The sequence below is a fragment of the Pseudophryne corroboree genome, chromosome 5 (assembly GCF_028390025.1).
Source record: "Pseudophryne corroboree isolate aPseCor3 chromosome 5, aPseCor3.hap2, whole genome shotgun sequence".
Taxonomy (NCBI): Eukaryota; Metazoa; Chordata; class Amphibia; order Anura; family Myobatrachidae; genus Pseudophryne; species Pseudophryne corroboree.
In genome coordinates, this window is record NC_086448.1 from 695,477,652 (window position 1) to 695,501,080 (window position 23,429).

Consider the following 23,429-nt stretch of genomic DNA (forward strand, 5'->3'; position numbering starts at 1 on the left):
CGGCGAGGGGGAGACGTCTCGAATTCCAATTTGTACCCCTGTGATACTACCTGCAGGATCCAGGGGTCCACTTGCGAGTGAGCCCACTGCGCGCTGAAATTCTTGAGACGGGCCCCCACCGTGCCTGAGTCCGCTTGTAAGGCCCCAGCGTCATGCTGAGGACTTGGCAGAAGCGGGGGAGGGCTTCTGTTTGTGGGAAGAAGCTGTCTGTTGCAGTCTTTTTCCCCTTCCTCTGCCCCGGGGCAGATATGAGTGGCCTTTTGCCCGCTTGCCCTTATGGGGACGAAAGCACTGAGCCTGAAAAGACGGTATCTTTTTCTGCTGCGAGGTGACTTGGGGTAAAAAGGTGGATTTCCCAGCCGTTGCCGTGGCCACCAGGTCCGATAGACCGCCCCCAAATAACTCCTCCCCTTTATACGGCAATACTTCCATATGCCGTTTGGAATCCGCATCCCCTGACCACTGTCGCGTCCATAATCCTCTTCTGGCAGAAATGGACATCGCACTTACTCTTGATGCCAGAGTGCAAATGTCTCTCTGTGCATCTCGCATATATAGGAATGCATCCTTTAAATGCTCTATAGTCAATAATATATTGTCCCTGTCCAGGGTATCAATATTTTCAGTCAGGGAATCCGACCAAGCCACCCCAGCACTGCACATCCAGGCTGAGGCGATTGCTGGTCGCAGTATAACACCAGTATGAGTGTATATACTTTTAAGGATATTTTCCAGCCTCCTATCTGCTGGCTCCTTAAGGGCGGCCGTTTCTGGAGACGGTAACGCCACTTGTTTTGATAAGCGTGTGGGCGCCTTATCCACCCTAGGGGGTGTTTCCCAACGAGCCCTAACCTCTGGTGGGAAGGGATATAGTGCCAATAATTTTTTAGAAATTAGCAGTTTTTTGTCGGGGGTAACCCACGCTTCATCACACACTTCATTCAATTCCTCTGATTCAGGAAAAACTACGGGTAGTTTATTCACACCCCACATAATACCCCTTTTTGTGGTACTTGCAGTATCAGAGATGTGCAAAACCTCCTTCATTGCCGTGATCATGTAACGTGTGGCCCTACTGGAAAATACGTTTGTTTCTTCACCGTCGACACTGGAGTCAGTGTCTGTATCTGGGTCCGTGTCGACCCACTGAGGTAACGGGCGTTTAATAGCCCCTGACGGTGTTTGAGACGCCTGGACAGGCACTAACTGAGCTGCCGGCTGTCTCATGTCGTCAACAGTTTTCTGTAACGTGCCGACACTGTCACGTAATTCCTTAATTACGGCCATCCATTCAGGTGTCGACTCCCTAGGGGGTGACATCACCATTATAAGCAATTGCTCCGCCTCCACATCATTTTCCTCCTCATACATGTCGACACACACGTACCGACACCCAGCACACACACAGGGAATGCTCTGATAGAGGACAGGACCCACTTAGCCCCTTGGGGAGACAGAGGGAGAGTTTGCCAGCACACACCAGAGCGCTATATATGTATAGGGACAACCTTACAATAAGTGTCTATCCCTTATAGCTGCTTATATCTGTTATTTTGCCAAATAAGGGCCCCCCTCTCTTTTTTACCCTGTTTCTGTAGTTGCAGGATGCAGGGAAGATTCTGGGAGCCTTCCTACCAGCGGAGCTGTGTGGGAAAAATGGCGCTGTGTGCTGAGGAGATAGGCCCCGCCCCCTTCACGGCGGGCTCTTCTCCCGCTTTTTTCTGGAAAACTGGCAGGGGTTAAATACATCCATATAGCCCCGGAGCTATATGTGATGTATTTTTTGCCAAATAAGGTAAATTCATTGCTTCCCAGGGCACCCCCCCCCAGCGCCCTGCACCCTCAGTGACCGAAGTGTGAAGTGTGCTGAGAGCAATGGCGCACAGCTGCAGTGCTGTGCGCTACCTTATGAAGACAGGAAAGTCTTCTGCCGCCGATTTATGGACCTCTTCTTGCTTCAGCATCTGTAAGGGGGCCGGCGGCGCGGCTCCGGGACCCATCCATGGCTGGGCCTGTGATCGTCCCTCTGGAGCTAATGTCCAGTAGCCTAAGAAGCCCAATCCACTCTGCACGCAGGTGAGTTCGCTTCTTCTCCCCTTAGTCCCTCGATGCAGTGAGCCTGTTGCCAGCAGGTCTCACTGAAAATAAAAAACCTATTTAAACTTTTACTCTAAGCAGCTCAGGAGAGCCACCTAGATTGCACCCTTCTCGTTCGGGCACAAAATCTTAACTGAGGCTTGGAGGAGGGTCATAGGGGGAGGAGCCAGTGCACACCAGCTAGTCCTAAAGCTTTTATTTTGTGCCCAGTCTCCTGCGGAGCCGCTATTCCCCATGGTCCTTTCGGAGTCCCCAGCATCCACTAGGACGTTAGAGAAAGAGGCCTTTATAGGTGATACAGAGAAGTTTGAACTTGATTTTGCTTTTAGTAAAACATGGAAAGAATTTGGAATATTTATTCTTGCATACCTTGAGAGTAAATACCTGTACTTGTTGGATAAGAGCCAGAAAGTCATTCCAAGATTCAAACTCAGAGTTTGTGGCAGCAAAAAGTGAAGAATGCGCTTTTCTTTAACTGTTCTGTATGTTGAGAACTTGTGCTCTAGTCGTGGTAATAAGAGCTAGGTCTGCTCATGAAATTTATCCCGCATTGAAATATTATCCATTCCATTTTCCATGAGCTTAACTAGACTTTTACACATTTCTATGAATTCCTTACAGAACTTTAAATCCGTTATTTGCTCCTCTGCTAAAATATTGTGGCTGTTATTCTGAAACAGATACAGATAATAGTGAGGGTGTGAGGTATATATATCCTGATCCTCAGAAAGATGGTCAGCCACTAGAGATCCAGCAGCAGGCATTGCTGAGGGAGCAGCTGAAGAACCTGAATAAGATGAAAAGGAGAACCGTGTTACCGGATGGTAAGAAGAGGTCATTCTCTTCTAGTGTACACAGTATGCTCCTGTTCTCGGTGACACTGAGCTGGGTTTACAACCTTTGATTGACAAGCTATCGGTAGATTTTGTTAACAAAATTATTCATTTTATAAGTACCATAAGGGACCCAAAGTGTCGTACGTAGTGGGTACATCAAACCACAATGACTACATAAGTACAAACTGATACAAGTTCTTACGTTTACAATAGCTGTAATTACAGACTGCAGATTGTATAATTAAATATAAATTAGTAGAGAAAAAAAAAGAGCGTGCTTGTGAGTGGACACTGAGCCAGGGCGGAGCTGGTGGAATAAGAGGCTGGGAAGTTAGAGGGTCGGTAGGTTAGAAACAAAGAGACCCGTTTTATGGGCATGTTTGTAGCTGGGGAATCTATGTGAGAGTGTGCATGCCAGACTCACTCAATCTTTAAGGCTCAGAGCAGTGCAGCGTGTATTAGGAGGGACTGACCATCAGGCCACCTGTTGCAGATGGATGCATTTATAACCTGGACTGTTAGTATGTCTTGAGGAAACAGTTTGAGAAACCCTCTACCAGAAGCTAGAAGCAGCATCTGAGAAATTCTGGAGGCATGAGTTGGGGAAGAGGTGACCAGGGAGGAGGTGAGGCGGCAGCAATTAGTGTGTGGTATTGAGAATGGAGATGCAGGGAGCAGAACATTGGGAGCTTTGTAGGTGGTCATCAGATGTAGAGTGACGAGAGAGGAAAAATTAAGTGACTGTCAGATTTAAGGAGATGGAAGAAGGAAGAGGCAGGAGTTTGGTAGGCCAGTAAGGAGAAAGTTAAACACAGCAAAGCAAGAGACAGGAAGGGTGTGATTGAGATGACAAAGGGCCTGGTCCTGGAAAAATTAAGTAGGAGGAAGTGGTGTAATTTAGGAGAACAGTCTTAATATAGGGGTAGAAAGAAAGGGCAGAGTCCAGGATGACACAGACTGAGAACTTGGGGGACACAAAAGTGGGTGGTGGTGTTGATCGAGAAGGGGATCCTTTATTTGCATTCAGTTTTAGAAATGTTGAGTTTGCGGAAGCACCAGTTATCTAAGAAGAGATAGGTGATAGACAGGAGGGGAGTCATTCATGTGCGGTCAGATTTGTTATCACTGCTTCATCCTTGGAAGTGTTATAGTTCTGTATGTAAATGCCGCAGGAATCAACAATTACATGCAGATGCCTTCTGCTGCATTAGTGATCTGAGCTGTGTCCTAGAATGCAGCATCGGGTCAAAGCTCCCACCATCGGGCTTTGCGTGACCCATGGTGTTGTGCAAGCCACCCGTCAAAGAGGCCAGGAAATCTCTGACCTACGACGGAGATTCGTCCTCTTCTCACGACCTAAGTGGTAGCAACATACCTCCGTTTTCTCATACGTCCTAGAGGATGCTGGGGTCATCATAGAACATAGGGTATAGACGGGATCCGCAGGAGACATGGGCACTTTAAGACTTTGAAAGGGTGTGAACTGGCTCCTCCCTCTATGCCCCTCCTCCAGACTCCAGTTTTAGAATTGTGCCCAGGCAGACTGGACGCACTACAGGGGAGCTCTACTGAGTTTCTCTGAAAAAAGACTAATGTTAGGTTTTTTATTTTCAGGAAGGCTGCTGGCAACAGTCTCCCTGCTTCGTGGGACTTAGGGGAGAGAAGTATGACCATCTTCTAGTGAGTTAAATGGCTCTGCTTCTGGCTGACAGAACCCCTTTAGCTCCTGAGGGTGATAATCGCTGGGTACGCCTAGATGCTCACTCCCGCAGCCTACCGTCACCCCCTTACAGAGCCAGAAGTCAGAAGACAGGTGAGTAGCAGAAGAAAAGAAGACTTCTTCTCCGGTAACGGCATTATGAGGTACCGTGCAGCGAGCGGAACGCTGCGCGCCATGCTCCCCACAAACACAGGCACTGCAGGGGGGGGGGGGGCACGCCCTGGGCAGCATAAATTCCTCACAAAAGCTGGCAAAGGCGGACATTAGTGCCTAGGCACTGTCCTTACCCCGCTAGCGTGATTTATTTATTTATTTCTCTAACGTCCTAAGTGGATGCTGGGGACTCCGTAAGGACCATGGGGAATAGCGGCTCCGCAGGAGACTGGGCACATCTAAAGAAAGCTTTAGGACTATCTGGTGTGCACTGGCTCCTCCCCCTATGACCCTCCTCCAAGCCTCAGTTAGATCTTTGTGCCCGAACGAGAAGGGTGCACACTAGGGGCTCTCCTGAGCTTCTTAGTGAAAGTTTTAGTTTAGGTTTTTTATTTTCAGTGAGACCTGCTGGCAACAGGCTCACTGCATCGAGGGACTAAGGGGAGAAGAAGCGAACTCACCTGCGTGCAGAGTGGATTGGGCTTCTTAGGCTACTGGACATTAGCTCCAGAGGGACGATCACAGGCCCAGCCTGGATGGGTCCCAGAGCCGCGCCGCCGGCCCCCTTACAGAGCCAGAAGGCAGAAGAGGTCCGGAAATCGGCGGCAGAAGACGTCCTGTCTTCAACAAGGTAGCGCACAGCACTGCAGCTGTGCGCCATTGCTCTCAGCACACTTCACACTCCGGTCACTGAGGGTGCAGGGCGCAGGGGGGGGGCGCCCTGAGACGCAATAAAAAACACCTTGGATGGCAAAAAAATGCATCACATATAGCTCCTGGGCTATATGGATGCATTTAACCCCTGCCAGAATACATACAAAAACGGGAGATAAGGCCGCCGATAAGGGGGCGGAGCCTATCTCCTCAGCACACTGGCGCCATTTTCCCTCACAGCTCCGTTGGAGGGAAGCTCCCTGTCTCTCCCCTGCAGTCACTACACTACAGAAAGGGTTAAAAAAGAGAGGGGGGGGCACTAATTACACGCAGTATTAAAGATACAGCAGCTATAAGGGGAAAAACACTTATATAAGGTTATCCCTGTATATATATAGCGCTTTGGTGTGTGCTGGCAAACTCTCCCTCTGTCTCCCCAGGTCCTGTCCTCTATCAGAGCATTCCCTGTGTGTGTGCTGTATGTCGGTACGTTTGTGTCGACATGTATGAGGAGAAAAATGATGTGGAGACGGAGCAGATTGCCTGTAATAGTGATGTCACCCCCTAGGGGGTCGACACCTGAGTGGATGAACTGTTGGAAGGAATTACGTGACAGTGTCAGCTCTGTATAAAAGACAGTGGTTGACATGAGACAGCCGGCTACTCAGCTTGGGCCTGTCCAGACGTCTCATAGGCCGTCAGGGGCTCTAAAGCGCCCGTTACCTCAGATGGCAGATATAGACGCCGACACGGATACTGACTCCAGTGTCGACGGTGAAGAGACAAATGTGACTTCCAGTAGGGCCACACGTTACATGACTGAGGCAATGAAAAATGTTTTACACATTTCTGATAATACGAGTACCACCAAAAAGGGGTATTATGTTCGGTGAGGAAAAACTACCTGTAGTTTTCCTGAATCTGAGAAATTAAATGAGGTGTGTGATGATGCGTGGTTTTCCCCCGATAACAACTGAAAACACCCCCTAGGGTGGATAAAGCGCTCACACGCTTGTAAGGGCTCTACCCTCTCCTGAGATGGCCGCCCTTAAGGATCCTGCTGATAGAAAGCAGGAGGGTATCCTAAAATGTATTTACACACATACTGGTGTTATACTGCGACCAGCAATCGCCTCAGCCTGGATGTGCAGTGCTGGGTTGGCGTGGTCGGATTCCCTGACTAAAAATATTGATACCCTAGATAGGGACAGTATATTTTTGCCTATAGAGCATTTAAAAGATGCATTTCTATATATGCGTGACGCACAGCGGAATATTTGCCGACTGGCATCAAGTCTAAGTGCGTTGTCCATTTCTACCAGTAGAAGGTTATGGACACGTCAGTGGTCAGGTGATGCGTATTCCAAACGGCATTTGGAAGTATTGCCTTATTAAAGGGAGGAGTTATTTGGGGTCGGTCTTTCAGACCTGGTGGCCACGGCAACAGCTGGGAAATCCACGTTTGTACCCCAGGTCGCCTCTCAACATGAGAAGACGCCGTATTATCAGGCGCAGTCTTTTCGTGGACAAGCGGGCAAAAGGTTCCTCATTTCTGCCCCGTGACAGAGGGAGAGGAAAAAGGCTGCAGAAATCAGCCAGTTCCCAGGAACAGAAACCCTCTCCCGCCTCTGCCAAGCCCTCAGTATGACGCTGGGGCTTTACAAGCAGAATCAGGCACGGTGGGGGGCCCGTCTCAATGAATTTCAGCGCGCAGTGGGCTCACTCGCAAGTAGACCCCTGGATCCTTCAGGTGATATCTCAGGGGTACAAATTAGAATTCGAGACGTCTCCCCCTCGCCGTTTCCTAAAGTCGGCTTTACCGATGTCTCCTTCTGACAGGGAGACAGTTTTGGAAGCCATTCACAAGCTGTATTCCCAGCAGGTGATAATCAAGGTACCCCTCCTGCAACAGGGAACGGGGTATTATTCCACACTGTTGTGGTACCGAAGCCGGACGGCTCGGTGAGACCGATTCTAAATCTAAAATCTTTGAACACTTACATACAGAGGTTCAAATTCAAGATTGAGTCACTCAGAGCAGTGATTGCGAACCTGGAAGAAGGGGACTACATGATGTCTCGGGACATCAAGGATGCTTACCTTCATGTCAAAATTTACCCTTCTCATCAAGGGTACCTCAGGTTTATGGTACAGAACTGTCACTATCAGTTCAGACGCTGCCGTACGGATGGTCCACGGCACCCCGGGTCTTTACCAAGGTAATGGCCAAAATTATGATATTCCTTCGAAGGAAGGGAATTTTAGTTATCCCTTACTTGGACGATTCCCTGATAAGGGTAAGATCCAGGGAACAGTTGGAGGTCGGTGTAGCACTATCTCAGGTAGTGTTGCGGCAGCACGATTGGATTCTCAATATTCCAAAATCGCAGCTGGTTCCGACGACTTGTCTTCTGTTCCTAGGGATGATCCTGGACACAGTCCAGAAAAAGGTGTTTCTCCCGGAGGAGAAAGCCAGGGAGTTATCCGAGCTAGTCGGGAACCTCCTAAAACCGAGCCAAGTCTCAGTGCATCAATGCACAAGGGTTCTGGGTAAAATGGTGGCTTCCTACGAAGCAATCCCATTCGGCAGATTCCACGCAAGAACTTTCCAGTGGGACCTGCTGGACAAATGGTCCGGGTCGCATCTTCAGATGCATCAGCGGATAACCCTGTCACCAAGGACAAGGGTGTCCCTCCTGTGGTGGTTGCAGAGTGCTCATCTTCTAGAGGGCCGCAGATTCGGCATTCAGGACTGGGTCCTGGTGACCACGGATGCCAGCCTGCGAGGCTGGGGAGCAGTCACACAGGGAAGGAATATCCAGGGCTTATGGTCAAGCCTGGAGACGTCACTTCACATAAATATCCTGAAGCTAAGGGCCATTTACAATGCTCTAAGCTTAGCAAGACCTCTGCTTCAAGGTCAGCCGATGTTGATCCAGTCGGACAACATCACGGCAGTCACCCACGTAAACAGACAGGGTGGCACAAGAAGCAGGAGGGCAATGGCAGAAGCTGCAAGGATTCTTTGCTGGGCGGAAAATCATGTGATAGCACTGTCAGCAGTATTCATTCCGGGAGTGGACAACTGGGAAGCAGACTTCCTCAGCACGACCTCCACCCGGGAGAGTGGGGACTTCACCCAGAAGTCTTCCACATGATTATAAACCGTTGGGAAAAACTCGACAGGTATTGCGCCAGGTCAAGGGACCCTCAGGCAATAGCTGTAGACGCTCTGGTAACACCGTGGGTGTACCAGTCAGTGTATGTGTTCCCTCCTCTGCCTCTCATACCCAAGGTACTGAGATTGATAAGATGGAGAGGAGTAAGCACTATATTCGTGGCTCCGGATTGGCCAAGAAGGACTTGGTAACCGGAACTTCAAGAGATGCTCACGGAGGATCCGTGGCCTCTACCTCTAAGAAGGGACCTGCTCCAGCAAGGACCCTGTCTGTTCCAAGACTTACCGCGGCTGCGTTTGACGGCATGGCGGTTGAACGCCGGATCCTGAAGGAAAAAAGGCATTCCGGATGAAGTCATCCCTATCCTGATCAAAGCCAGGAAGGATGTAACCGCAAAACATTATCACCGCATTTGGCGAAAATATGTTGCGTGGTGCGAGGCCAGTAAGGCCCGACGGAGGAAATTCAACTGGGTCGATTCCTACATTTCCTGCAAACAGGAGTGTCTATGGGCCTGAAATTGGGGTCCATTAAGGTTCAAATTTCGGCCCTGTCAATTTTCTTCCAAAAAGAACTAGCTTCAGTCCCTGAAGTTCAGACGTTTGTAAAAGGGGTACTGCATATACAGCCTCCTTTTGTGCCTCCAGTGGCACTTTGGGATCTCAATGTAGTTTTTGGGTTCCAAAAGTCACATTGGTTTGAACCACTTAAATCTGTGGAGTTAAAATATCTCACATGGAAAGTGGTCATGCTGTTGGCCCTGGCCTGGGCCAGGCGTGTGTCAGAATTGGCGGCTTTATCCTGTAAAAGCCCTTATCTGATTTTCCATTCGGACAGGGCGGAATTGAGGACTCGTCCTCAGTTTCTCCCTAAGGTGGTTTCAGCGTTTCACCTGAACCAACCTATTGTGGTGCCTGCGGCTACTAGGGACTTGGAGGACTCCAAGTTGCTAGACGTTGTCAGGGCCCTGAAAATATATGTTTCCAGGACGGCTGGAGTCAAGAAAACTGACTCGCTGTTTATCCTGTATGCACCCAACAAGCTGGGTGCTCCTGCTTCTAAGCAGACTATTGCTCGTTGGATTTGTAGTACAATTCAGCTTGCACATTCTGTGGCAGGCCTGCCACAGCCAAAAATCTGTAAATGCCCACTCCACAAGGAAGGTGGGCTCATCTTGGGCGGCTGCCCGAGGGGTCTCGGCTTTACAACTTTGCCGAGCAGCTACTTGGTCAGGAGCAAATACGTTTGTAAAATTCTACAAAATTGATACCCTGGCTGAGGAGGACCTGGAGTTCTCTCAATTGGTGCTGCAGAGTCATCCGCACTCTCCCGCCCGTTTGGGAGCTTTGGTATAATCCCCATGGTCCTTACGGAGTCCCCAGCATCCACTTAGGACGTTAGAGAAAATAAGAATTTACTTACCGATAATTCTATTTCTCGTAGTCCGTAGTGGATGCTGGGCGCCCATCCCAAGTGCGAATTGTCTGCAATACTGGTACATAGTTATTGTTAACAAAAAATCGGGTTATTGCTGTAGTGAGCCATCTTTTCTAGAGGCTCCTCTGTTATCATGCTGTTAACTGGGTTCAGATCACAAGTTGTACGGTGTGATTGGTGTGGCTGGTATGAGTCTTACCCGGGATTCAAGATCCTTCCTTATTGTGTACGCTCGTCCGGGCACAGTATCCTAACTGAGGCTTGGAGGAGGGTCATAGGGGGAGGAGCCAGTGCACACCAGATAGTCCTAAAGCTTTCTTCAGATGTGCCCAGTCTCCTGCGGAGCCGCTATTCCCCATGGTCCTTACGGAGTCCCCAGCATCCACTACGGACTACGAGAAATAGAATTATCGGTAAGTAAATTCTTATTTTCTGAGCGGGACAGAAGCGCACCATTACGGCGGCGGGGATTCTTCCTCACCTCACCAGCACACTGCTCGGCGCCATATTTTCTCCTCAGAGAGACGCTGGTCCTTCCTTCAAAACGGGGGGGCAGCAATTTGGGTGCTTGATATTAATCTATAAAGCGCTACAAGTCTGTCACTATAGAATTTATTATTTCCCAGACTGTGTACTTTTGGCGCTGGGATGTGAGCTGAAAAATCCTTTGTGTCCCTCTGACAGATTTACTGTGTGTATATATATTGTAACACTGTAGGGGTGCAAGGTGCCTTTTCCTGGGGAATATGGCAGCACGCAGCAGCTGAGGAACAACACAAGTCCAGTTTCTGGTACAACTGACCCCGGCCAGTTTTATTGAAACAGAAAATAAAACAAACCCCAAAATAAAAATACCTTGCCTGTCCGGCACTAACTAAACATAAGACGTTCCTAACTGTCACTAAACAAAACACAGAGTTCTTCAGTACATACTGTATAGCTTACTTGCATCAGAAAGCATGTCTCTCACACACAGATCCTGCAGCCTTCCCAGGCAGTCTGCCCATACTAATCAGGTTAGAAGCACTATATCACTCTTACACAGCTGAAACCCTGATTAGCCCTCTGTGAGGCCAAAGACCCGAACTGGGCCCAATGTCTAGAACTCGCCTTATCTCTCTCTCAGAGCCTTTACCCAGCTTTTACAGCAAACTGAAAAGGTTCAGACAAAACAAAAAGCATTTTTCCTAGAAGTTAACATTTTCTAAAACATGTAAGACAAGAACCTGGGACAAATATACCTGCCCTCAAACACTATCCCAGTGTTCTTGTCACATATCCCCCTCCCCTGTTTCGACCTAGGGGCCGGAACACTTGTAGCCCCCAAACAGAAGATGCGAGACAATGCATCTGCGTTGGCCAATTGTGTTCCCGGTCTATGTTCGACAGTAAACTTAAAGTCCTGCAACGCTAGAAACCATCTAGTTACATGAGCATTCTTGCCTCTATTTACATACATCCATTTTAAAGGGGCATGGTCTGTCACTAGTCTGAATTGTCTACCCAAGAGGTAATATCTCAAGGTATCTAGTGCCCACTTAATGGCCAAAGCCTCCTTTTCCACAATGGCATACCTTTTTTCATGCTCATTGAGTTTCCTACTCAAATAAATGATAGGGTGTTCGTCCCCATCTCTGGTTTGGGACAGCACAGCACCTATCCCTACCTCTGAGGCATCTGTCTGTACCACAAATTCTTTTGAAAAATCTGGTGTTATCAACACCGGTTGTGAACACAAAGCCACTTTTAACGCTTGGAACGCCTTTTCTGCATCAGGGTTCCATTTCACCACATTTGACTGCTTCCCTTTGGTAAGGTCTGACAACGGCACCGCTGTGGTCGCAAAATTAGGAATAAACCGTCTATAGTACCCAGTAATTCCCAAAAAAGCCCTTACCTGTTTTTTATTCACTGGACGAGGCCAGTTTTGAATAGCATCAACTTTATTCAATTGGGGCCTAATCAGACCTCTGCCTATGGTGAAGCCCAAGTATTTGACCTCCTCCATTGCGAGGCAGCACTTCTTTGGGTTAGCAGTTAACCCTGCCTCTCTGATTGAGTCCAGTACTGCTTGTACTTTAACCAAATGTGACCCCCAGTCTGTACTGTGAATTACCACATCATCCAAATAGGCAGCTGCATATTTTCTATGGGGCCTCAAAATTTTATCCATCGCCCGTTGAAAGGTTGCTGGAGCCCCATGCAACCCAAAGGGTAACATCTTATACTGGTACAGCCCCTCCGGAACCGAAAAGGCTGTTTTTTCTTTGGCGCTATCAGATAAAGGTATTTGCCAGTAACCTTTGGTCAGGTCCAATGTGGTGAGAAACCTGGCTGTTCCCAGCCTTTCTACAAGCTCATCCACACGGGGCATGGGGTATGCGTCAAACTTGGACACCTCATTTAACTTACGAAAGTCATTACAGAAGCGTATGCTACCGTCGGGCTTCGGGATGAGCACTATGGGACTGGACCACTCACTGTTAGACTCCTCTATGACTCCAAGTTCTAACATGGTTTTAACTTCCTTAGAAATAGCTTCTCGCTGAGCTTCAGGAATCCTATATGGCTTTAAATGAACCCTGACCCCTGGTTCTGTGACAATGTCATGTTTTATTATGGTCGTTCGGCCAGGCAGCTCTGAAAATACCTCCCTATTTTGGATGAGAAATTCTTTAACCTGATTGTTCTGATCAGCTGATAATGTCTCTGACACCTTCACTGCGGGAAGCAACCGGGGTGAAGACACCGAAGGGCAAGGCTCCGCTGACAGAGACAACCTATCTTTCCAGGGTTTGATTAAGTTAACATGGTAGATCTGTTCGGGTTTTCTCTTTCCCGGCTGGTATACTTTGTAATTAACCTCATTCATTTTTTCCCTAATCTCAAATGGACCCTGCCATTTAGCTAGGAATTTGCTTTCCACAGTGGGTACCAAAACAAGAACTCTATCTCCAGGAGCAAATTCCCGTATCTTGGCACTCCGGTTATAGACCCTCTGTTGAGCACTTTGGGCCTGTTCCATGTGCTCTCTGACAACAGGTACCACGGCTGCAATCCTATCCTGCATTTGTGTTACATGCTCAATAACGCTTCTATAAGGAGTGGGCTGTCCTTCCCACGTCTCTTTGGCAACATCCAACAGCCCTCTGGGGTGTCTACCATACAACAAATCAAATGGAGAAAACCCCGTAGAGGACTGAGGAACTTCTCTGATGGCCTTTAACAAGTAGGGCAACAAACAATCCCAGTTTTTCCCATCTCTCTCAACAACCTTTTTTAACATACTTTTTAATGTTTTATTAAACCTTTCCACCAACCCGTCAGTTTGGGGATGGTAGATGGACGTCCTGAGGTGAGTGACCTTAAATAACTTGCACAATTCTTTCATGATCCTTGACATAAATGGAGTACCTTGGTCAGTTAAAATTTCTTTTGGTATTCCCACTCTACTAAATACCTGCACCAGCTCCCTAGCTATCGCCTTGGTTGTGATAGTGCGTAAAGGGACAGCCTCAGGATATCGAGTGGCATAGTCCATAATTACCAGGATATACTGATGGCCCCGAGCAGACTTTAACAAGGGCCCCACGAGATCCATGGCTATTCTGTCAAACGGGACCTCTATAATAGGCATGGGAACTAGTGGGCTCCTGAAATGGGGTCTAGGGGCATGATACTGGCATTCAGGACAGGAAGAACAATATTCAGACACTTCTTTATAAACCCCTGGCCAAAAGAACCTTTGTAAAACTCTTTTCAGTGGTTTTTTCTGCCCCTAAATGTCCTGCGGTAACGTGACTATGAGCTAAATCTAGTACCGTTCTCCGATAAGGCTGGGGAACTACCAGCTGTTCCACCACATCCTCACCCCTTTTGACAATGTGGTACAAGAGCTCATTATAGATGGCCATGTGGGGATACGTAACCCTGTCACCTGGTACCACAGGTTCCCCATTAACAATCTTAACATTCTCTCTAGCCTTTATTAAGGTAGGATCCTTTAACTGTTCAGACGCAAACAGATCCTTCTTTACCTCCAGGTCAGGCACGCTTTCAGTTCTAACTACTATGTCTCTGTTCCCGGCAAGAGGGTCCTCACTGGACTCCCCATCTGTCACTTCCCCAGCCAAACTAGCAAAAGGCAAAGGGCCAGAAAGTTCCGAAGACCCACGTACATCCATAAAATCACCGGTATTATCAACTGGCTTTTTACTTCTCACATCTGTTGATAACCGTGATTCCCACAGTTTCCAAAAATGAGGAAAATCCCTCCCTATTATGGCCTCATGCACCAAGGTAGGGACCAGTCCCACTTTAACCATTGCTGACCCACAACAAGTTTCTATATTCACCTCAGCAGTGGCATAATGTTGGGTATCCCCATGTATGCAAGTTACCCCAATAGGTATTTGCTGGACCTTTAAGGGGTTCACTAACCCAGCTTTCACGAGGGTAACTAAACTTCCTGAATCTAGCAAGGCCTCTACCCGGTTACCTTCTAAGAACACATCACACATTTGTTTTTCCAGCTCAGGTGAAGGTACCACAGTACAGGCTAACCTAGCAAAGAAAGACATTCTGCGACATTCAAAGGCAGCATCACATTGCATGGGTTCTTGCGTGACTGGGCAATTGGCAATAACATGACCTGGCATACCACACCTAAAACATTTTACCACACGATTATCAACCCATTTGGGCAGCATAGACCGTTCTAGCCCCATTGGCCTGTTTCCAGGGCCAGTGTTTACAGTCTCTCCAGCCTTGCGTTCTCTTAACCGCCCAGCAACGTTTTCCCACGGAACAGTCTTACCAGTCTTTACTGAAGGGCGCTGTCGAGGATCTATGGGTTGCTGGGTGGTCATCAGTAGTTCCTCTGCTGCCAAATACCTCTCTACCATGTCCACTAATTGGTCAGCAGTACCCGGGTTTCCATGGCTCACCCACTTGCGCAGGACCATGGGCAAAGATCTCAAGTAGCGGTCCATGACGACTCTTTCCACCATCTGGGGACCAGTTAATGTCTCTGGCTGTAGCCATTTTTTTGTTAGCTGAATAAGGTCGTGCATCTGGGAGCGCGGAGGCTTCTCCATGGCGTACAGCCAACGGTGCACCCGTTGTGCTCGTACTGACAGCGTGACTCCCAGGCGGGTCAGGATCTCAGTCTTTAGTTTATCATAGTCCCGAGCCTCAGCAGGGCTTAAATCAAAGTAAGCTTTTTGGGGCTCACCTGACAGGAAAGGTGCCAGCAGACTGGCCCACTGTGCTTTCGGCCAGTTCTCACGCTCGGCAGTCCTTTCAAACGTGGTCAGATAGGCCTCCACATCATCAGCCTCTGTCATTTTCTGCAGGAAGTGACTGGCTCGTATAGAACTAGAGCTGGTTGGAGCACTGACGGCCACATCTCCAACCCGAGCTGCAAGTCTCTGCACCACTTCTGCTAAGGCCTCTCTATCCTGACGCTGTTGCCTGTAAAGTTCATCAACAACTGCCTGCTGTTGTCTCTTATTTTCCTCCATTGCCACCTGCTGCTGTCTGTTGGCCTCCTGCTGTAGTCTCCAATTTTCCTCCATTGCCACCTGCTGCTGTCGGTTGGCCTCCTGCTGAGCCGCTGTAGCTTGCAGCAAGGCTTTAAGCAGATCCTCCATGTCAACAGATTTTTCAGGCGGCTTTGCAGCTGCTTTCACCCAGGACATATATCAAACCCTCAGGGGTGAGTCTCAGTAACTTCACACTGGGCTGTATCTGCATAAACCACCGTTTTCTGCAGGCCTCACAAAGCTGCTGCTTTCACTTATGCGCAGAACGGCCTGCTCGCATTCTCCACCAAGTTGTAACACTGTAGGGGTGCAAGGTGCCTTTTCCTGGGGAATATGGCAGCACGCAGCAGCTGAGGAACAACACAAGTCCAGTTTCTGGTACAACTGACCCCGGCCAGTTTTATTGAAACAGAAAATAAAACAAACCCCAAAATAAAAATACCTTGCCTGTCCGGCACTAACTAAACATAAGACGTTCCTAACTGTCACTAAACAAAACACAGAGTTCTTCAGTACATACTGTATAGCTTACTTGCATCAGAAAGCGTGTCTCTCACACACAGATCCTGCAGCCTTCCCAGGCAGTCTGCCCATACTAATCAGGTTAGAAGCACTATATCACTCTTACACAGCTGAAACCCTGATTAGCCCTCTGTGAGGCCAAAGACCCGAACTGGGCCCAATGTCTAGAACTCGCCTTATCTCTCTCTCAGAGCCTTTACCCAGCTTTTACAGCAAACTGAAAAGGTTCAGACAAAACAAAAAGCATTTTTCCTAGAAGTTAACATTTTCTAAAACATGTAAGACAAGAACCTGGGACAAATATACCTGCCCTCAAACACTATCCCAGTGTTCTTGTCACAATATATATATATATATATATATATAGATAGATAGATAGATAGATAGATAGATATAGATAGATATAAATATAGATAGATATATATATAGATATATAATACTGTCCCCCATAAGCCGGTGTGTCTGTGGGTAATTGGTACATGTGGGTCAACATGTCGGTGGCGAAATGTTTTTCCCAAGAGAAAACTATATTGGGTACGCAGACATGTGGGGGTGACCCTGTCGGCACCACCATTAACTGACTGGGTGTAAGTTTGATTGATAATGTGTTTCATATCAGAATAAATCTGTGTCCCAGACGCAGTTGTAGAGTAAATCTATGCTTCTTTTCCCTCAGGCTCCTCGGGGTCGCACAAATGTTATTTCTCTGACGTCCTAGTGGATGCTGGGTACTCCGTAAGGACCATGGGGAATAGATGGGCTCCGCAGGAGACTGGGCACTCTTAAAAGAAAGATTAGGTACTATATCTGGTGTGCACTGGCTCCTCCCTCTATGCCCCTCCTCCAGACCTCAGTTAGAATCTGTGCCCGGCCAGAGCTGGATGCACCTAGTGGGCTCTCCTGAGCTTACTAGAAAAGAAAGTATTTGTTAGGTTTTTTATTTTCAGTGAGATCTGCTGGCAACAGACTCACTGCTACAAGGGACTGAGGGGAGAGAAGCAAACCTACCTGCTTGCAGCTAGCTTGTGCTTCTAAGGCTACTGAACACCATTAGCTCCAGAGGGATCGAACACAGGGCCCGACCTCGATCGTCCGTTCCCGGAGCCGCGCCGCCGTCCCCCTTGCAGAGCCAGAAGACGGAAGAACCAGGAGAAAATCGGCGGCTGAAGACTCCGGTCTTCAATAAGGTAGCGCACAGCACTGCAGCTGTGCGCCATTGCTCCCACAGCACACCACACGCTCCGGTCACTGGTGGGTGCAGGGCGCTGGGGGGGGGGCGCCCTGGGCTTCAATAAGTATACCTTTTGGCAAATGTGCACATAATACAGTTATAAACTGTAAATGTGCCTAATCCCCCGCCATTAACGTTATTAAAAAAGCGGGAGAAGCCCACCGCGGAGGGGGCGGGGCTATCTCCCTCAGCACACCGGCGCCATTTTCTCTTAACGGCTCCGCTGGAAGGACGCTCCCCAGGCTCTCCCCTGCAGTATACACTACAAGAAGGGTAAAAAAGAGAGGGGGGGCACATAAATTTAGGCGCAAAAGGTGATATAAGCAGCTATTGGGGGAAAATTCACTTTGTTAGTGTAAATCCCTCTGTTATATAGCGCTCTGGTGTGTGCTGGCATACTCTCTCTCTGTCTCCCCAAAGGACTTTGTGGGGTCCTGTCCTCAGTCAGAGCATTCCCTGTGTGTGTGCGGTGTGTCTGTACGGCTGTGTCGACATGTTTGATGAGGACGCTTACGTGGAGGCGGAGCAGGAGCCGATAAGTGTGATGTCGCCCCCTGCGGGGCCGACACCAGAGTGGATGGATATGTGGAAGGTATTAACCGACAGTGTCAACTCCTTGCATAAAAGGTTCGATGACGTAACAGCTTTGGGACAGCCGGCATCTCAGCCCGCGCCTGCCCTGGCGTCTCAGAGGCCATCAGGGGCTCAAAAACGCCCGCTACCTCAGATGGCAGACACAGATGTCGACACGGAGTCTGACTCCAGTGTAGACGAGGATGAGACAAATGTACAGTCCACAAGGGCCATCCGATGCATGATTACGGCAATGAAAAATGTGTTGCACATTTCTGACATTAACCCGGTTACCACTAAAAAGGGTATTATGTTTGGGGAGAAAAAGCAGCCAGTGACTTTTCCCCCATCTGATGAGTTAAATGAATTGTGTGAAGAAGCGTGGTGTTCCCCAGATAAGAAATTAGTGATTTCTTTGAGGTTACTAATGGCGTACCCTTTCCCGCCAACGGACAGGTTACGTTGGGAAACATCCCCTAGGGTGGACAAGGCGCTCACATGCTTATCAAAAAAGGTGGCACTGCCGTCTCAGGATACGGCCGCCTTAAAGGAGCCTGCAGATAGAAAGCAGGAGGCTATCCTGAAGTCTGTGTATACACACTCAGGTACTATACTGAGACCTGCAATTGCTTCAGCATGGATGTGTAGTGCTGCAGCTGCTTGGTCTGATACCCTGTCAGATAACATTGATTCCCTTGACAGGGATACTATTTTGCTAACCATAGAGCATATTAAAGACGTCGTCTTATATATGAGGGATGCACAGAGGGACATTTGCCGGCATCTAGAATTAATGCTATGTCCATTTCTGCCAGGAGAGTATTATGGACTCGGCAGTGGACAGGTGATGCTGATTCTAAAAGGCACATGGAGGTTTTGCCTTATAAGGGTGAGGAATTGTTTGGGTACGGTCTCTCGGACCTCGTATTCACAGCAACAGCTGGGAAGTCGACTTTTTTTACCTCAGGTTCCCTCACAGCCTAAGAAAGCACCGTATTATCAAGTACAGTCCTTTCGGCCTCAGAAAGGCAAGCGGGTCAGAGGCGCGTCCTTTCTGCCCAGAGGCAGGGGTAGAGGAAAAAAGCTGCAGCAGACAGCCAGTTCCCAGGAACAAAAATCCTCCCCTGCTTCCACTAAGTCCACCGCATGACGCTGGGGCTCCACAGGTGGAGCCAGGTGCGGTGGGGGCGCGTCTCCGGAACTTCAGCGACCAGTGGGTTCGCTCACAGGTGGATCTCTGGGTTCTACAAGTGGTATCTCAGGGATACAAGCTGGAGTTCGAGGCGTCTCCCCCTCGCCGTTACCTCAAATCAGCCTTGCCAGCTGCTCCCAAGGAAAGGGAGGTAGTACTGGCGGCAATTCACAAGCTGTACCTTCAGCAGGTGATAATCAAAGTTCCCCTCCTTAAACAGGGACGGGGTTACTATTCCACAATGTTTGTGGTACCGAAACCAGACGGTTCGGTGAGACCCATTCTAAATTTGAAATCCTTGAACACTTATATAAGGAAGTTCAAGTTCAAAATGGAATCGCTCAGGGCGGTTATTGCAAGCCTGGAAGAGGGGGATTTTATGGTGTCACTAGACATCAAGGATGCTTACCTACATGTCCCCATTTACCCACCTCACCAGGAGTACCTCAGGTTTGTGGTACAGGACTGTCATTACCAATTCCAGACGTTGCCGTTTGGTCTGTCCACGGCACCGAGGGTATTTACCAAGGTAATGGCCGAAATGATGATACTCCTTCGAAAGAAGGGAGTTATGATTATCCCGTACTTGGACGATCTCCTTATAAAGGCAAGGTCCAAGGAGCAGTTGTTAGTCGGAGTAGCACTATCTCGGGAAGTGCTACAACAGCACGGCTGGATTCTGAATATCCCAAAGTCGCAGCTGATTCCTACGACGCGTCTGCTGTTCTTGGGCATGATTCTGGACACAGAACAGAAGAAGGTGTTTCTCCCGGAGGAGAAGGCCCAGGAATTGTCATCTCTGGTCAGGGACCTCCTGAAACCAAAACAGGTGTCGGTGCATCACTGCACGCGAGTCCTGGGAAAGATGGTAGCTTCTTACGAAGCAATTCCCTTCGGCAGGTTCCATGCAAGGATCTTTCAGTGGGATCTGTTAGACAAGTGGTCCGGATCGCATCTTCAGATGCATCGGTTGATCACCCTGTCCCCGAGGGCCAGGGTGTCTCTGCTGTGGTGGCTGCAGAGTGCTCATCTTCTCGAGGGCCGCAGATTCGGCATTCAGGACTGGGTCCTGGTGACCACGGATGCAAGCCTCCGAGGTTGGGGGGCAGTCGCTCAGGGAAGAAACTTCCAAGGACAGTGGTCGAGTCAGGAGACTTCCCTACACATAAATATTCTGGAACTAAGGGCCATTTACAATGCCCTGAGTCAAGCAGAACCCCTGCTTCAAAACCAACCGGTGCTGATTCAGTCAGACAACATCACGGCGGTCGCCCATGTAAACCGACAGGGCGGCACAAGAAGCAGGATGGCGATGGCAGAAACCACAAGGATTCTTCGATGGGCGGAGAATCACGTGCTAGCACTGTCAGCGGTGTTCATTCCGGGAGTGGACAACTGGGAAGCAGACTTCCTCAGCAGGCACGACCTCCACCCGGGAGAGTGGGGACTTCATCCAGAAGTCTTCAAGCTGATTGTAAATCACAGGTGGACATGATGGCGTCCCGCCTCAACAAAAAGCTAAAAAGATATTGCGCCAGGTCAAGGGACCCTCAGGCGATAGCTGTGGACGCTCTAGTGACACCGTGGGTGTACCAGTCGGTTTATGTGTTCCCTCCTCTTCCTCTCATACCAAAGGTACTGAGGATAATAAGAAAGAGAGGAGTAAGAACTATACTCATCGTTCCGGATTGGCCAAGAAGAACTTGGTACCCGGAACTACAAGAAATGATCTCAGAGGACCCTTGGCCTCTGCCGCTCCGACAGGACCTGCTACAGCAGGGGCCCTGTCTGTTCCAAGACTTACCGCGGCTGCGTTTGACGGCATGGCGGTTGAACGCCGGATCCTAATGGAAAAGGGCATTCCAGATGAAGTCATTCCTACGCTGATAAAAGCTAGGAAGGATGTGACAGCAAAACATTATCACCGCATATGGCGAAAATATGTTGCTTGGTGTGAGGCCAGGAAGGCCCCAACAGAGGAATTTCAGCTGGGTCGATTTCTGCACTTCCTACAGTCAGGAGTGACTATGGGCCTAAAATTGGGATCCATTAAAGTCCAGATTTCGGCCCTGTCTATTTTCTTTCAAAAAGAACTGGCTTCACTGCCTGAAGTTCAGACGTTTGTTAGGGAAGTGCTGCATATTCAGCACCCTTTTGTGCCTCCAGTGGCACCTTGGGATCTCAACGTTGTGTTGGATTTCCTAAAATCACATTGGTTTGAGCCACTTCAGACCGTGGAGTTGAAGTATCTCACGTGGAAGGTAGTCATGCTGTTGGCCTTGGCTTCAGCTAGGCGTGTGTCAGAATTGGCGGCTTTGTCCTGTAAAAGCCCATTTCTGATTTTCCATATGGACAGGGCAGAATTGAGGACTCGTCCCCAATTTCTCCCAAAGGTGGTATCAGCGTTTCATTTGAACCAACCTATTGTGGTGCCTGCGGCTACTCGGGACTTGGAGGATTCCAAGTTGCTGGACGTAGTCCGGGCCCTGAAAATCTATGTTTCCAGGACGGCTAGAGTCAGAAAAACTGACTCGCTGTTTTATCCTGCATGCACCCAACAAGCTGGGTGCTCCTGCTTCAAAGCAGACTATTGCTCGCTGGATCTGTAGCACAATTCAACTTGCACATTCTGCGGCTGGACTGCCGCATCCTAAATCAGTAAAAGCCCATTCCACGAGGAAGGTTGGCTCTTCTTGGGCGGCTGCCCGAGGGGTCTCGGCTTTACAACTTTGCCGAGCTGCTACTTGGTCGGGATCAAACACTTTTGCAAAATTCTACAAGTTTGATACCCTGGCTGAGGAGGACCTTGAGTTTGCTCATTCGGTGCTGCAGAGTCATCCGCACTCTCCCGCCCGTTTGGGAGCTATGGTATAATCCCCATGGTCCTTACGGAGTACCCAGCATCCACTAGGACGTCAAAGAAAATAAGAATTTACTCACCGGTAATTCTATTTCTCGTAGTCTGTAGTGGATGCTGGGAGCCCGTCCCAAGTGCGGACTTTCTGCAATACATGTATATAGTTATTGCTTAACTATAGGGTTATTGTTATGAGCCATCTGTTGAATGAGGCTCAGTTGTTGTTCATACTGTTAACTGGGTATAGTTATCACAAGTTGTACGGTGTGATTGGTGTGGCTGGTATGAGTCTTACCCTGGATTCCAAATCCTTTCCTAGTAATGTCAGCTCTTCCGGGCACAGTTTCCCTAACTGAGGTCTGGAGGAGGGGCATAGAGGGAGGAGCCAGTGCACACCAGATATAGTACCTAATCTTTCTTTTAAGAGTGCCCAGTCTCCTGCGGAGCCCGTCTATTCCCCATGGTCCTTACGGAGTACCCAGCATCCACTACGGACTACGAGAAATAGAATTACCGGTGAGTAAATTCTTATTTTTGCCCAGTTACTACACACTGATAACGACACGGATACGGATTCCTATGTCGACCATAATGTTTCCTGATTAGATCCAATATTGACAAAGACCATTCAGTACATGATTGTGGATATTAAGGACGTATTAACGGCCCTGAGGACCCTGCTGTTCCTGACAAAGGGGGTCTATGTATATGTATGTATATGTATGTATGTATGTATGTATGTATGTGTATATATATATATATATATATATATACATACAGGTTGAGTATCCCATATCCAAATATTCCGAAATACGGACTTTTTTGAGTGAGACTGAGATAGTGAAACCTTTGTTTTTTGATGGCTCAGTGTACACAAACTTTGTTTAATACACAAAGTTATAAAAAATATTGTATTAAATGACCTTCAGGCTGTGTGCATAAGGTGTATATGAAACAGAAATGAATTGTGTGAATGTACACACTTTGTTTAATGCACATAGTTATAAAAAATATTGGCTAAAATGACCTTCAGGCTGTGTGTATAAGGTGCATATGAAACATAAATGCATTCTGTGCTTAGACTTGGGTCCTATCGCCATGATATCTCAATATGGTATGCAATTATTCCAAAATACGAAAAAATCCGATATCCAAAATACCTCTGGTCCCAAGCATTTTGGATAAGGGATACTCAACCTGTATGTGTGTATATATATATATATATATATATATATATATATATATATATATATATATATATATATATATGTATATATATATATATATATGAATATGGGTGGATAGGGGTGATGGCGACCAACTGGTGTTTTTAAATACCAAAAATATTTAGCGGACTAAGGTGATGTATATAGTGGACTGGATTTAAGAAAAAACTCTTTTTTTCGTAAAAAAGAAATAACAATTTATTTTGCCA

At 48.2% G+C, this 23,429-nt stretch overlaps 1 protein-coding gene across 7 annotated transcripts in view; it reads left to right on the forward strand.

The window, feature by feature from the left end:
- CSPP1 (centrosome and spindle pole associated protein 1) overlaps nt 1–23,429 on the forward strand; it is a 295,997-nt gene that overhangs the window by 256,228 nt on the left and 16,340 nt on the right. For 6 of the 7 annotated variants that reach the window (XM_063923860.1, XM_063923857.1, XM_063923864.1 and 3 more), the window contains one exon: nt 2,778–2,921. The exons of the other annotated variant lie outside the window; for it this stretch is intronic. In XM_063923860.1, coding sequence (XP_063779930.1) covers nt 2,778–2,921 — 144 coding nt within the window. The remainder of the gene's footprint in view (nt 1–2,777; nt 2,922–23,429) is intronic. 7 annotated transcript variants of the gene reach the window in all.